Source organism: Magallana gigas, chromosome 6, assembly GCF_963853765.1.
Source record: "Magallana gigas chromosome 6, xbMagGiga1.1, whole genome shotgun sequence".
NCBI classification, from domain to species: Eukaryota; Metazoa; Mollusca; class Bivalvia; order Ostreida; family Ostreidae; genus Magallana; species Magallana gigas.
The window spans coordinates 12932127-12946323 of NC_088858.1; the positions used below are offsets into that span (position 1 = coordinate 12932127).

Here is a 14197-nt window from a genome sequence, read left to right on the forward strand (position 1 = left end):
GGAGCCTCCTCCTGATACAAATTGTACATTTTATGTCAATTAAAACAGGATCAGCACCAGTGTTTTATCAACCATATATCTACAGGATGATTTTAAACAAATCCCAATCTACGATTTTCAAGGCTATACATAAAACAAGTGTTATATAAACAAGGCAAGGAGATGTATGTCAAGCTCAGATTTCATATGTATATATACATGCACTTAGGTCAACTGACCATTGCCATGGCAACTTGTCTTGCGAATGACAGCATGTCAGCAGGGGTTATCACACCACTGTCGATGCCACCATTTTCATCCATCAGCGAGTACACAACCTCGCTTGGGCGGCCAATTCTCTTCAGGAAATCTCCTTCCAAACGACATTTTCTGAAACATTAAAAAAATGGAAGTTTACTACCATGAAAATGTGAGCATGCTTCACCCATTTCTTTTAAGAATGTCTGACAGAATTCCATCAGCCATATGACAGAAGTCAAGAAGTAAAACAATGCGCTCTTAATTTAGATTATTATTTTTATAAATATCATCAGATATTAAAAATAATTCAATGTAAAGAAAGTTTTCACATCTGGAAAATTCTGAGCCAAAACTGGAAAAAGAACCCAAGAGCAACTGGTTACAAAATTGAATGCACCAAATCATCACCGTCAGATAGCAACAAATAGCAGAATTAAAAAACTACTAACTGTAATAACCCACAATCCTAATTCTGAAAATACCCCGGGAACTTAATTCAATTCTCTTGAACACTTAAAAACTATTAAAGCATACAACTGACTCATTAATTAAAATGAAAAAGTAGGAATTATTTCTGATCCTTTAGAAAATCTATTTGCAAGTATAAGGATACCTACTGAGATTACATGTGAGTATTCTAAATGCACCATTCTCTGCTTTACATATTTATTTTTTAGACAGATACAAATACATGTATCTAAAAGTCCGTAAAAAACAAAGCAAGTGATTTTTCCTTACTAATGACCACATGCCACCTCAAACGAAAGGGCAGCAGCATGCATTATTAAATCAAAGGCAGTTTTTTTACACTGCAGAATAACTTTTTTTTGGAGGCTTATTGCTCAGATGGACTCCAATCAGATTCAGCACCCGTGTTGTCATCTCCCGACCAGGCAGGCAGAGTCACGTGCCAGTCGTCAGACATCAGAGAGGTGAATCTCACACCTTCCGGCAGCCTGCGCTGAGAGCAAGGTATGAGAGATCAGCCATTGGCTGAGTGATTTATGAGTCTTGTTAATTTTTGATTACCATGGGCTGACTGTCCGATTGACAGCTGATGAAGACTAGGAAGCAATGGCTACAGGAAGAGCAGTGTATCTCTTCGTCTATTGGCACTTGAGCGCTAAACATCCATCATAGAGCAACAGCAAAAATGCTGGTTCAACAACATTGTTGCAAAAAGGATTAATTGATGTCAATTGCATGCATTCTCTTCCTTTTCATTTTGAAATATTTTGGAGGTGGTTTTTATCAATTTGAAAGATGAAAGTATTTATGGAGTAGATGTGTTGTTTGCTTCAAATTCTTTTTTTGGATGAATATTTAGAATAGCTGAAATGTCAAGATATCACTACTCTTTACGTACAAATAATTTTTAAGGTATTTTAATATTGTGCATTTTTATAGTACATGTAATGAGTATTTTATGTAAAAAACATCTGTACCCACAAAATACAATCAACCTCACACATGTAACTCATCACAGTCAATTTGAGGCATTAGAAACTTTAGATTTGTTTGTTCTTGTTGTACATCTTGAATGACAAATGTACCTTGGCCGATTGCTCCAGCGCTTCCAGACTGATGACTTAACCAAATGTTAGTGAGCTCCAGTTCAAGTGCAAAACTTTGAAGAAGTTGAGGGTACCTGGTAGCTTGTCATCAAATAGCAGTTCAAATCACCTCAACCATGAGCAAAGATGGCTGCACACAGTCATTAAAGTGCAGAAAAGTTAGGGTCTGAGCCAAATGTTCTACACAGGCTTAATTATTTGTTGAACCCTCAAGAACAATTACTTAAACATTTTTGCTTTTAGTTATCGTCTCTCTGAGAAAAAAAATTACTTTCAATCATATTTTGAAACAATTAGTAAAAAAAAAAATAGCACGATTCATTCCCCACAAATACACTGCCAATTGTTGAAAGTCAAATGAGGGAAAATCATTCTGGAACCACATTGATTATAAAACAAGAACCTTACAGACAATGCGTAATTTCTAACTATGCATGAAATTAGGAACTCCCATGAACTGTAGCTATAAAGATAACAGAAAAATAATCAGCACTGAAAACAAAAAAATTTGAGGGCAAGGTTATGACAGAAATATAATTGGCCATGGCTACCTACAACTTGGTGATATAGGCAAAACACGAGGTAGTGCCAAAAGGCTGTACATCTGCCGACCACAAAGATTAACAGACCCCATCAAGACATGTTCTGTTAAAAGACTGTTAATAATTCCAATCTTCTCCAGTCTGCAGCCATTTAGTCAGAAGTACTTATAACCTTAGCTTGAATCCATGTCCGAGGATAATCTTCGTGTACTCTGACATTATCAAACACTTACATGAACAAGAATACTCGGAAGGCATGTTGATATTGGTCGGGTTCCAGTCATGACAGACAATAGTTTTCTTGCTTTCTATTAGAAAATAGAGTTTTTTTGTTTAAAGGTTAAAGCTGCGGCCAAAGAGGGAAACTCTAATAAAGCCTGTCATTCCAAGGTACCCTCTGACAGCTGTCGTTATAATCGCAAACACATTTCCTACATCACACTCAACCATACATGCAGAATTGCAGTGGTCAAAACTAGAGTGAATCCATGTATAACGTTAGTTGGTATAGATGATTATATAAAATATATAAGTTTTACAGTATATAGTGAATGATAAATGGCAAAACACTGTGAGGTTGAAAGCTTTAAAAACTGAAACGAAAACAAACCAGACCTCTTCCATTTAAGATAAGCTTAGCTTAATGCTGTCAGGAGCATGCAGTTAATTCCTGTAATTTTTTTTTCAATGGAGATAATCCCATCAAATGGACCTATATATCTGACAATCTGTACGATGATGTAGTGATGCCAGCTTTGTCCTTGTATTGCAAGTGAAGGACAATGCAAGGTCAGCCTCTGGAGGGTTTTACCCCCAGCATCACTGAGAAGGATGTCTCTGTTTGCGTTTGTTGCTAATGATTTATCTTTTCATTTACAAAATGCATCCTGTAAAAAATCCTCTAGTCCATTCTATAATTTACTGGATTTTACTTTCTTTCATTTTGCTCATAAGAGGACAGGGTCAACTTCTCTTGGAATCATATACAGGGGTATCTCTTCAGCATGACTATTGCATGCAGAATGGAACATTTTGTCAATGTGATGAAAATTTATACTTAGCAATTAAAACTTTTAAACTGATCAACTCTTATAGTCAAACTTTCTTCAGTGAATAAAGTTAGGAAAATTGATGGGAGTTTCCATGTTGGACACCAATGGTACCAATGCAACCAACTTCTTTATTCATGTGCAAGAAATACTTGCAGCATTCCCAAGTACTCCTCCAATGCACACATTTCTTGCAGACATAAATGCATACTTGTTAAACATGAATCAATACTATTATAACCTCTTAAAGTACTGTAACATCTGTAGAGTGTCCCTGATACTGTAGATTCCTAATTAAACGTGAGGAATTAATATCCGCGTAAAATCGCGAGAAGCACCATTCGCAAATTTTAAACTCTCGCCATTATTTTTTGAGAGTTGAGAACTATGAATAAAAGTTCTGCATTCGCGATTTTGTATTCTCATGATTTGATACAAAACAGCGGGATCACGGAATTAAGTCCTCGCGTAATATAAGGAATTTACAGTATAAGAGTGATTTGCAGTACTGGTAGTTCATGTCTAAAAGGATAACTCAAAAAGCAGTGTCCCCAGGGAGCTATATTCAATGAAGGCAAGAGTGAATGAAGAAAGTTTTCCAAAAGATAAGACAACAAGAAAAAATAAATAACCTTGAGGAGGAAATCAGATGGCCATTAGAAATGCACCCATCATTGCAGGGGGAGGTTAGCTTTATCGATGATAGGGTCATGTGTTGGTAGCCTGGCCCGCTGGGTGATAATAGCCTCAAGTGCAAATACAAAACAGGCCCCAACTGCACAGAGCCATATAAAATCCCAGCATAATAACTGGGGTGATTAGGATGTAATCAACTGATGTATTCTGTGAAGTATCTGCTAAAAATTATTTTGATATCAGAATTGTGCATCAAGACGTGGCTCTCCCCATGGCTGGTTCTGCTGAGCAGTCAAACAGTAGGGGATACAGCTCTGCTCCGAAACTCCAAGTCTGAGATTTTCCAAAATGAAAGTGGGGTAATCTGCCTGGCAAGGATAGGCACTTTATGACATGCATCAACTCTCCATTACTGCAAGTGCCCCCTTTCCCCCATTATTTAACAGTACTGCACTACAGATAGCTTGGATTACTAGTGTCTGTCTGGGTTAATTAAAACTGCCTGATTCAACTAGTGTTACCATTACTTGATCAATCACAGCGCTAAGCCTGATATCTGAGTTCACTCTGAACTATATTAAAGAAGCTCCCTGGGTAGACCTATTATTGCCAATGCACAGTTTCTTAATTTTTTTTTTTTTGCTTAATGAAACAAATTCAAAGTTGCTGCCTTTGAGAATCAATACTTTGATACCATCCAATGAAGCGCTGTCTTTGACTTCGGATAGACCCCCTTCCAGGCCCAACTCATCAAAGACAGTTACAAAGCCGGCATCTCTTTTTTAGAATACCTCAAGATCTCACGTGACACTTTTAAATTAGCAAGAGAGTAGGAACAAAGTACTAAACTACACTCCCCCAGAGATAAACAGTCTGAAAAAAGATGTCAAATTAACAGCTTCACCATCAAACAAGTAATTATTTCACAATCATCCCTACAATCACTGCTATCTTGTTCAATCTTTTTTTATTTTGGTGCAGACACACAGTGAATTATATGAAACCACTAAAAACCTTAACATTGTAATTTTCCTGCCACTCATAACTTTAAGACAATCATGCAATCAGACCAATATCGGTAATTAAATATTGTAGATTGAGTCCTGAAGGGTTTAATTACTGGCTCACTGCATGTAAATAAAAGTGTGTTTACAGTAATCAAATACCGTATAACTGATTTTTTTCGCATGTCACAAAAGGACTAAATCACATTTAATATGTGATTTACTTGAAGACTTTAAGACGTAACGTTATACTTGACGCTATTAAAAACACTCGTTTTTCGCTATTATAGTGTCTTAAAAAAAACATGAGAAATAGAATTTCTGAATCCTTAAACACGAAAAAAAAGTTACATAACGAATGAAAAAATGTTTTAGAATATTTTTAATACAATATTAATTGCTTTTGACGTTAGGCCGATTTTGGCTAAACATGAATTTAGTCCTTTGCAAAAATGGGAAAAGAGTGTAGCATTTTTAATTGGCGTCAATCATTTTGCGATTTAAAAGGTTTTTTAAAGAAAATAATACAGAATATAGTTTCTGCGTATTTACTAGTTTACGATTTAAAATAGATTGCAAAAAAAAGCAAAAATTACAGGATATGCGGTATATCCTGCTATTACATATTGCTGAATGAAACTGGCTGAGTTTACATAGTATATATTATGGAATTCCAACCATTTTAGAAATTTAAGTACAAAAATTGAATAAAATACAATGGAGGGAAGAATGTATATAAATTACCTGTATTTTGAATTCAAATACCTTAAATTCAAAAAATTTGCAAAAACTTCTGAAGAATAAATATGATTTAAGATTTGAAAAATCAAAGATCCTTCGATCATCATGCAACTTACTTGAGAAAGTTTTGCAGATTTCCATATGGAACATATTCCATTACAAGCGCAATAGGTTCGGATAGGGTACAGGCTCCGGACATTGATACAATGTTCGGATGGGAACCAATTTTTTTCATCAGGTTGATTTCAGCCAAAAGATCTTCCTTGTAGGATAATGGTGCACTATCTGTGAAAAGTTAGTAAATTAAACCATGTAAAGATGGCAGATCTTTAAAACAAAAATCTTTATTACTTCTGTTTAATTTTTTTTTTAAGGGGGGGGGGGAGGGAGGGTTATTTGAGCAAAACATACAATTCTTATATCACAGGGGTAAAAACTGTATCATTATTTATATTTCGTTGGCAAAACCTATGGTATGCAGGTTTTACAACTGTATACTAGTATATCAAACAAAGTATTGAGAGCATCAAGTTTGTTGCCAATTAAAATTTTGGAATGGATTAAAATTGTAAAAAAAATTCACATACAACTGTATATTCATTCACAATATGTTTGATGAATAAAATACCTGTAAAGTCTTCAGGTAAAGATAAAAAATTAAAAACAAAATGCAAAAGTCATTTTAATGAATAGAGAATTCTAGTGGTTTACACAATTTTGGGTGAAGGAAATCTTAACCTAAATTTTTCATTCTCTAGGTCTTGTCGTTATCTTCAAATTTCCACATGAAAAAATCAAGAAAATAAATAAATGATACTAAAGCACTAAAGCTTTTCTTGGAGGTTACAAGTTCATTCCACAGTTTACAATCTTAGAAGAGATCATTAAACTTGTGTAGTCTGTGTCATTTATTTCAAAATTATCAGGTCGTCCCTATCTGGTTTCCAAGTTGGGACACCTGCTTTCTCAAGTGATTCAAAACAACTGTTTGAAAAATAAAAGGGCAAATTTTGCTCACCCAAAAAACTTTAAAATTATCAAAGTACAAGCACATAACTTATATGAATTAAAACCATGTCGAACTTGCCTCTGATGAGTTTAATGGCTACCCTTTGGTTCTCATAGTAACCAGTCACCACTTTCCCAAAAGCCCCCTGACCAATGGGACTGCTGAATTTGAGGAGGCGAGGATCCAGCTCCCACTCGTCACTGATCACCAGCAATTGGTTGGAGTAATCAACCTTACCTGTAATCAGAAGAAATATCATTTGACACCTGCTAAATAATCAATTGGTATCCAAAGTTAAAACCTATAAGACAAAGAACATGCAATGAAAAATGAACCTCATCTAAATTCTCACAAAAGTAAAAATTGGTTTTTGTAATAAAATTGCTGATGAAAAAATATGGATTTTGATGAACTTTATTTGACCAGATGATAATTATATAGTCAAAATTTGCCTTGTTGCCTATCAATTTAGTATTCATAGCCTGTACAACACATTTTTAAATGTCATTCAAAAAATCTACTCAGCTATTCTAAAACTGCATGAAAAAAGATGTAGAATATACCAGAGCTGGCATTTCATTAGTAACTACCAGATCAATCTCAATATCCTTGCTGTTCAAGTTAATTTGTTAGTAAATAAAATGGTAAACTGTAAAATGTATTTAGTGGCATTTGATTTAATGCATTGAGAAATTTAATCAAAGGCATGTGTTAAATCTCAAACATGTCACATGCATGTCTCTATTTCTAATTTATTGAATTGAAAATTATTAAATAGGATTTTATCAAACAATACATGACTATCAATTCTCTCCTTTTGAAGGACATCAAACAAAATTTTTTATAACATTGTTAAAGTAACAGTATCCCATGTTCCTTTCATAATTCAATCTTTTTTAAACCAAACTGATGGCTGAAGCACGCTTTTTCTTACGTCAATGAAAAGCAGTTTTTACACAGGGATACATATTACCAGGATTTTCTCAAATTTTGCCACAGACTCTTTTCACCATATTCATTTAAGATCTGAGAAACTCGGCGTGTTTTTTAAACCTGAAGTTATTCAGACATACTTACGTAAATGAAAAAACCTTGTTTGTACTTCTTTTGTCATTATTTGTGGGTATTTAGTGATTAGGGGAAAGAGTGAGGAAACCTAATGAGCGGGCCAGCAGGATTACTCCAATTTTTTCCCATGTTTTAAACAAAAATCAAGTGCTCAAGAGATGCAACGATTTGCGGTGCTTTACTAATATGTTTCTAACAAGAAAAATAACTGCCCAATTTTCACAATTCGAAAATAATTATGAAAACAAAGTTACAACAAACTTAAAGCAAAATTCATCCCACAGCAAGCCATGGTTTTTTAAAAAAACATCTTTTTATCTCACAATTGCCATAATAATTAACACTAAAAAAATTAATTTGAAAAAATCACTGCCAAAACGCACAAAATATCGTAATGACGCTAGAAGCTATTTTCGCCATAAATAATGAACTCCTACTAGGTACAGTGTACCTGGAAGTCAACAGGTGTCCCCATGACATAAGGGCAATGCTATCAGATGCCAAAATCAAAGGGAGGCAAGCAAGGTGGAAACTTCCTCTGCTCCCCAGGATACTCTGGGCTTACACTATCTAACTCAAATAACATTACCCAGAATTTAGCGGATATTGATGCACCTGAAACGTTAACAAGAGCTCCTGTGCCAAAAAAGCCCACAGGATGACAAACATCGCCTGTATCTACAGTCAGAAAAGGTACAAGATTAATTGTAGCAATATATTCTTGCCGTAATCAAAATGTTGATCTTGTGTGGCTGTAAAATACAAAGTTTCTTGCACTGAATCTATCAACAGTCTGCCTACCGGTAGCTGCTTCCTTTGAATGTCCAAAGAAAACTTTACATCTTTATGAGTACGTAGTGCTTTGAAGTCTATGCACAAAGATTCATGTGACATTGAACCCGATAGGATGTTTGTGTCTTGAATAAACTGAAGGTACGTGACAAGACACATTCCAGAATTTTCTTACAAGAACACAGCATTCCTTACAAATGCATTTCTAAAACTTCTTACATATAACTTATGATAGTTAAAGATTAACTTAATTTTGTTGATATGAGAGAGAGAGAGAGAGAGAGAGAGAGAGAGAGAGAGAGAGGTGTTACATTTTCTAATTGTAAACTAGGATTTACTATTTCAACATTATCATCTTCAGTTTGGTATGACATTTTAAAAATACTGGTATTCAAAGGATTTTTTTTCTTTACACAAGATATGTTCCTAAAAGGTAAAGGTAAAACAAGTTTGATGTATTTCTCCATACCATTTCTACATGTATGGAAACAAAATGAAAATTCCACAGAAGAATTTGAGCTCAGATCGCCTCAGTGTATGATCAAACCAACTGGGTCTGGTAATGCCGAGAGCCTTGAAGTGCATCTTCTTTTGTAACACAATGATCACAATACCAGAACTACATGACTTATGTTACAACAAAAGAATCTGCTTTTTTTGAATAGAAAAATATTGAGAAGAGTTTCTAAAAGCACCTGAGTCCATCTACCACAATTGAGAAAAAACGTTTTGGTTGCAAACATGCAGTTAAATATAACAGATAAATTTACCTTCAAAAGATATGTCTAGACGTGTAATTTCTGACTTATTGTTTAAGATATCATAAACTATTTTATAGAGAGAAGAGGAGGGGGTTATTTTGGGCAAAAATATATACTTTTTGCTCATTTTGAAATAAAGTAATCATATTACCAAACACAAGCAGAAATAAGGTGAGTTAGGGTATGATGTAAAAATTTGAAAGCCAAAAAAAAAATTCTTAATGCAAAAAAAAATGCAGAACATTATTTACTACATTTTCTATTGTTTCATAAAAATAGCAAAAAAAAAAAAAGGAAAAAAACCCCCCAGAAAATCTTAACTTCATTTGTAAGGGACAAGTATTTAATTGATAATACGTAAAGATTTTAAAAATATCTTTAAAAAATATAGTTTAAAGATTCTAATTTTTAGAGACTTGACTCGCAAAATAATCTGGTTTTGTTTTTGCAGTTCAACTTTAACATATTCTTCTATCAGACAATGTTTTAAATAATGTATAATTGATGTGCTATTTTTTACATCTAGCTGGCATAGATATTATACAAACATCTGTAAAAAATTATGAAAAGTCTGATAAATTTCTGTTTTCTTCTCCCCCATCTTCAAAACCAACAAACATTATGAGGAACATAGTATTATTCCACAACTATCACCCAAAGCAATTTTTCTAATAGCCTTATAATAATAAAAATTTATCATCTTATTACATAAGTAGAGGGAATTCCTTCAATGACGTACAGTCATCAATTGTATGTGACGGTAGACTCATATTTTGTAGGTAATGGGTCTCCAGTGTTAGCATAAATTAAACCCATCCTACAGATACTGAATATTTCAAAGATAGTGGAAATCTGCACTTTTCTTCTTCACATGATAAACATCTTATCATGTTTACCTCCAATGTGTGAACTCTGAGGAAAGTTTAAGAAAATAGCTGTCAAATCACTATAAATTCCCCATTTGTTAAAGTTCCAAAAAGGTATCCAAGATATTTCTCAGCTCCTGTTTACAGGCAACGATCTAATGAAGTTTTTAGTTCATACATTTCATGCAATAGCAAGCCATCTTTGAATTTGGGATTAATAGTATTTTATTATGCAACTATTATCATGAAAAGTTGAGGCTTTAAATGTGGAACTTTTAATTAAGGCAATGCAGCTGCATTGAAAATTTTATTTGACATGGAAATCCAGATACATTTGCAGAGTTTAATTTTAGGCAAAGGATTCTTGTTTCAAATTATTTTTTTCATAATTATATGGTTTTTGAGACTATTTAAAATCCTCAATTCTTTTTGCTTTTTAATGAAACATGTATATGTATAGCTTGACAATCTCTAATGAAACAAAAAAAAAGATATCCAACTTACATCCGACGTTGGATTTGTAGCTGTTGCTCTTGGCGACGGCTGTCTTGGTGATAATGATGTCCTTGAAGCTATGGCGTTTCTTGTAGACAAACAGCATGATGAGTCCCAGCAGGCAGATGCTGCAGAACATCACCACCCCATATATCACCTGATCCATGACCCCTTTCTTCTGCGACTGCACTATGGAGGTGTCTAAAGATTCAAACACAATTAAGATTAAAAGATAATGTTATTGCATGATATGAAATAGCAACGACAACAAATGCCATAATACATTAAACCTCAGATGCAAGCAAACATGCTTATAACAAATACCCAGCAAAGTCCAAGTTTCATCCCCTAATTTTAAAATTGTATCATAAACTTATTTGATATATTATATAGTTACACAATTATAACTAATCAAAATTTCTTGTCCAAGCCATTGACACTTTGCTTATATATATAACTGTGTTTGTTTTCTGTAGAAAAAGCTACAATACCATAGAACCCTTTTCGAAGAAAAAAAGTACTTGCATAATCAATTTCAGAGAAATCAGGTTTAATTTAGCTCAGTGTTTTGATTAAAATCTGTTTTACTGTCTGAGCTGCATGTGGCAGTCCTATAAAGCTGCATAATTTATTAGATGTTTTATTTCATTAGGGTCAATAGTCTACAAGAAAAATCAACTAATCCCCCTCATGCAACATTTTTGAAGCATCTTAAGATGAAATTAAGTGCAAGCATGCAGGCTTAAAAGAAATATATGTGCACCAAAACCTTTGAAACTAAAATTGCAGATTCAAAAAATATAGATTAATCTAAACATTACTGGTAATTTAAAAAAAAAAGAGAGAAGATGTTTCTCTCTTTGCAACTAATTTATTTTATACATTTCTCAAGTCTGTGATACATGTACTATTATTTGAAGCGTATCCAAGTTTTTCCAAAAGTTTAGCCAAATTACATCTGTATGTACAAAGCGGTCCTCTGAACATACATCTGTATGTACAAAGAGGTCCTCTGAACATACATCTGAATGTACAAAGAGGTCCTCTGAACTGTTTTAGATATAGAAATGCAGTTTGACATTCACTACTTGTACATTAATTGATATATTATTCTGTACATGAGGCATAAGTCACATTACTTCATATGAGTATTGTGGATTCATAGTACAACAGATTACAATGGCAATCTGTGGGGTTTGAACTACTGACCTCGACTCATCCCAGTCCTGGGAGTCTCCGGCATAGATTTGTACCAGGATGTGTTGAGGATCAGCTTCTCGCTCATGCTGCTTCCAAAGCTACTCTCAATGTCCCCTTTCTTGTTATTGAAAACAGCAACAACCTGAAAATCCAACAAATCAAAATTAAGCTGCAGAACTGTGGCTTTATAAAACAAACATTGTAAACTTAGAGTAAAGATTGAACTAGTTGTCGACAAGTATTTTAGCTGACAAAGGTATCATCCATATACCTTCAATTATACTTGATTGATTCCCCACACTTTGGAGTACATACCAAGTAATGATACTTCAGATTATAAAATTCTTTGAGAGGTACTGTGGTTTCAATAACATTCTTGGGTGTCAATATTTGGTGGTTTAAGAAAAAAACGCAGTACCAAGGATTTGTAAATTTATTGCAAATGATCTATCAATTTGTTATTGCAATTCATTGGACATTCGATACAATGAAATCCATGAAAATTGGTATTCAATGAATATATTGATAAACCCACAGTATTGGTACTGGGTACAAATCTTTACATACCGAGACTTGGTATTCTTTATTCGGGGCCAAAGAAATGACGTGGTACATCTGTGTTGTGATGTGGTTTTCATAGCCAGCTGAATTTCTATTGTTGGAATCATTGTTCACGACTTCCCAAGCCACTGCGTAGTTTTTGATGTGTGACGTGTTAAATGGCACAGTCCATGAAATGTTAGCCGTTACTCTATGTGTGATCTTGTCATAAGTCATGTTCTTTAGAGTGAGGTACCACACAAATGGATCTGAAAAGTAAAAGACACAGATTTGTAAAAGTACTTTGTATTTCATAATTTTGCTTGTAGAATATATATAGTTATATGCCCCAATATAAGGACCATGATGTTCTATGTCAGTGATAGCTTCCATTGCATTGATGCAGTCTGTTGAAATCATGTAAAATTATTGTTGTCTGATGAAACTATAATTGTGATTATACATTCATCAAAGATTTCATGTACATTGTACATGTAACGGTACCAATGGTACATCTCTAGGTTTCATTTCTGACAGGGCCAAAAAAACCCCCAAAGAAATCAATGTAAGGAGGTTGGGTGGAGACTAAAATTAATTGCATTGTACAATGAAATCCTGCTGCATTGCATGTATGAGTAGCAGTATGTACGAGGTGCAGCTTACAGAGGCTGCTTGTCCTGATCTAGGCGAGGCTTAAATATCTCTTCTTATTAGAAATCCAACTTGTTCTAGTGTGTATCTAACACATCACATAAAACAAAGGGAGACTCAGGAAGTGCATGCATAGATAAGTATACAGGAAGTCAAGACGGTGGAGTGGATTCCATGGAGGTTTCGGCGTCATCAGAGTTTAGGAGTTCGAAAGCGTGTGTGAGGGACACTCACCAAGAAAGGGGCAACAGATAAAACAACACATAAACTTAGGTCCCTGGGGGCTATTGGGTATATAACTCTTGTAAAAGTTCAAATCCTTAATCCTAAGCTATTACGATCACCCAAACATGCAAGATAGCCATAAAAGTAGAAGAAAAGAATAATAGACAATTGAATTAAATCAGGTAAATTATGACCTTTTGTTCTTCAGCTGCAATAGGGACCAAGGATAACTGATTAATGGTCCACTAAGCCAGAGAATCTTAGCTCGGTTTCTAATTGCGAACTCCCATTTCTAATATTACAGTGCTGTCTTGAGAATTTCAGAATTGTTTTGCTTTGTTTAGAATTTTAGCCAAGCATGCTATATAAGGTTAATATTGTCAAATGTACAGTCTAGGATGCTCTATCTAATTCAAAAGTATTAACGTTATTTATTCTTCAAGAACATTCTTGGACATCAGATAAGGAAATGAATTCCCTTTCAACTACTTTGATAGGATTTAGTTATTTATGAACACACATTCTTATTTCCCTCTTTGCATGAGCTTCAACCATGTAATTGTTCCTATCTTCAAAACAGAAGTCTGCTTTACGGTATCAAAAATAATGAAGAAAAAAGATTTTGCAGACGACATTAATCTGCAGCAAAGGGGTACAACATTATAAAAACAATATACACTACCTCTGACGTAATGCGATTTCAGAAGGTGCCAAAAATTGATGAAGATTACAGTATTATTTTCTGTTCTCAGTGGGTGTCAGATTTTTATATCACATACTATTGAGGTAGGAGATTGTTGAATA

General features: G+C 34.2%; 1 protein-coding gene across 1 annotated transcript in view; it reads right to left on the reverse strand.

Annotated features, from left to right (window-relative positions):
• The window catches only part of LOC105320394 (uncharacterized), a 36215-nt gene that overhangs the window by 6658 nt on the left and 15360 nt on the right, over nucleotides 1-14197 (reverse strand). Inside the window, exons 9-14 of the mRNA XM_011418321.4 lie at nucleotides 12545-12786; nucleotides 11987-12119; nucleotides 10787-10978; nucleotides 6874-7032; nucleotides 5903-6071; nucleotides 219-369 (exon numbers count right to left, since the gene is read on the reverse strand). Coding sequence (XP_011416623.3) covers nucleotides 219-369; nucleotides 5903-6071; nucleotides 6874-7032; nucleotides 10787-10978; nucleotides 11987-12119; nucleotides 12545-12786 — 1046 coding nt within the window. The remainder of the gene's footprint in view (nucleotides 1-218; nucleotides 370-5902; nucleotides 6072-6873; nucleotides 7033-10786; nucleotides 10979-11986; nucleotides 12120-12544; nucleotides 12787-14197) is intronic.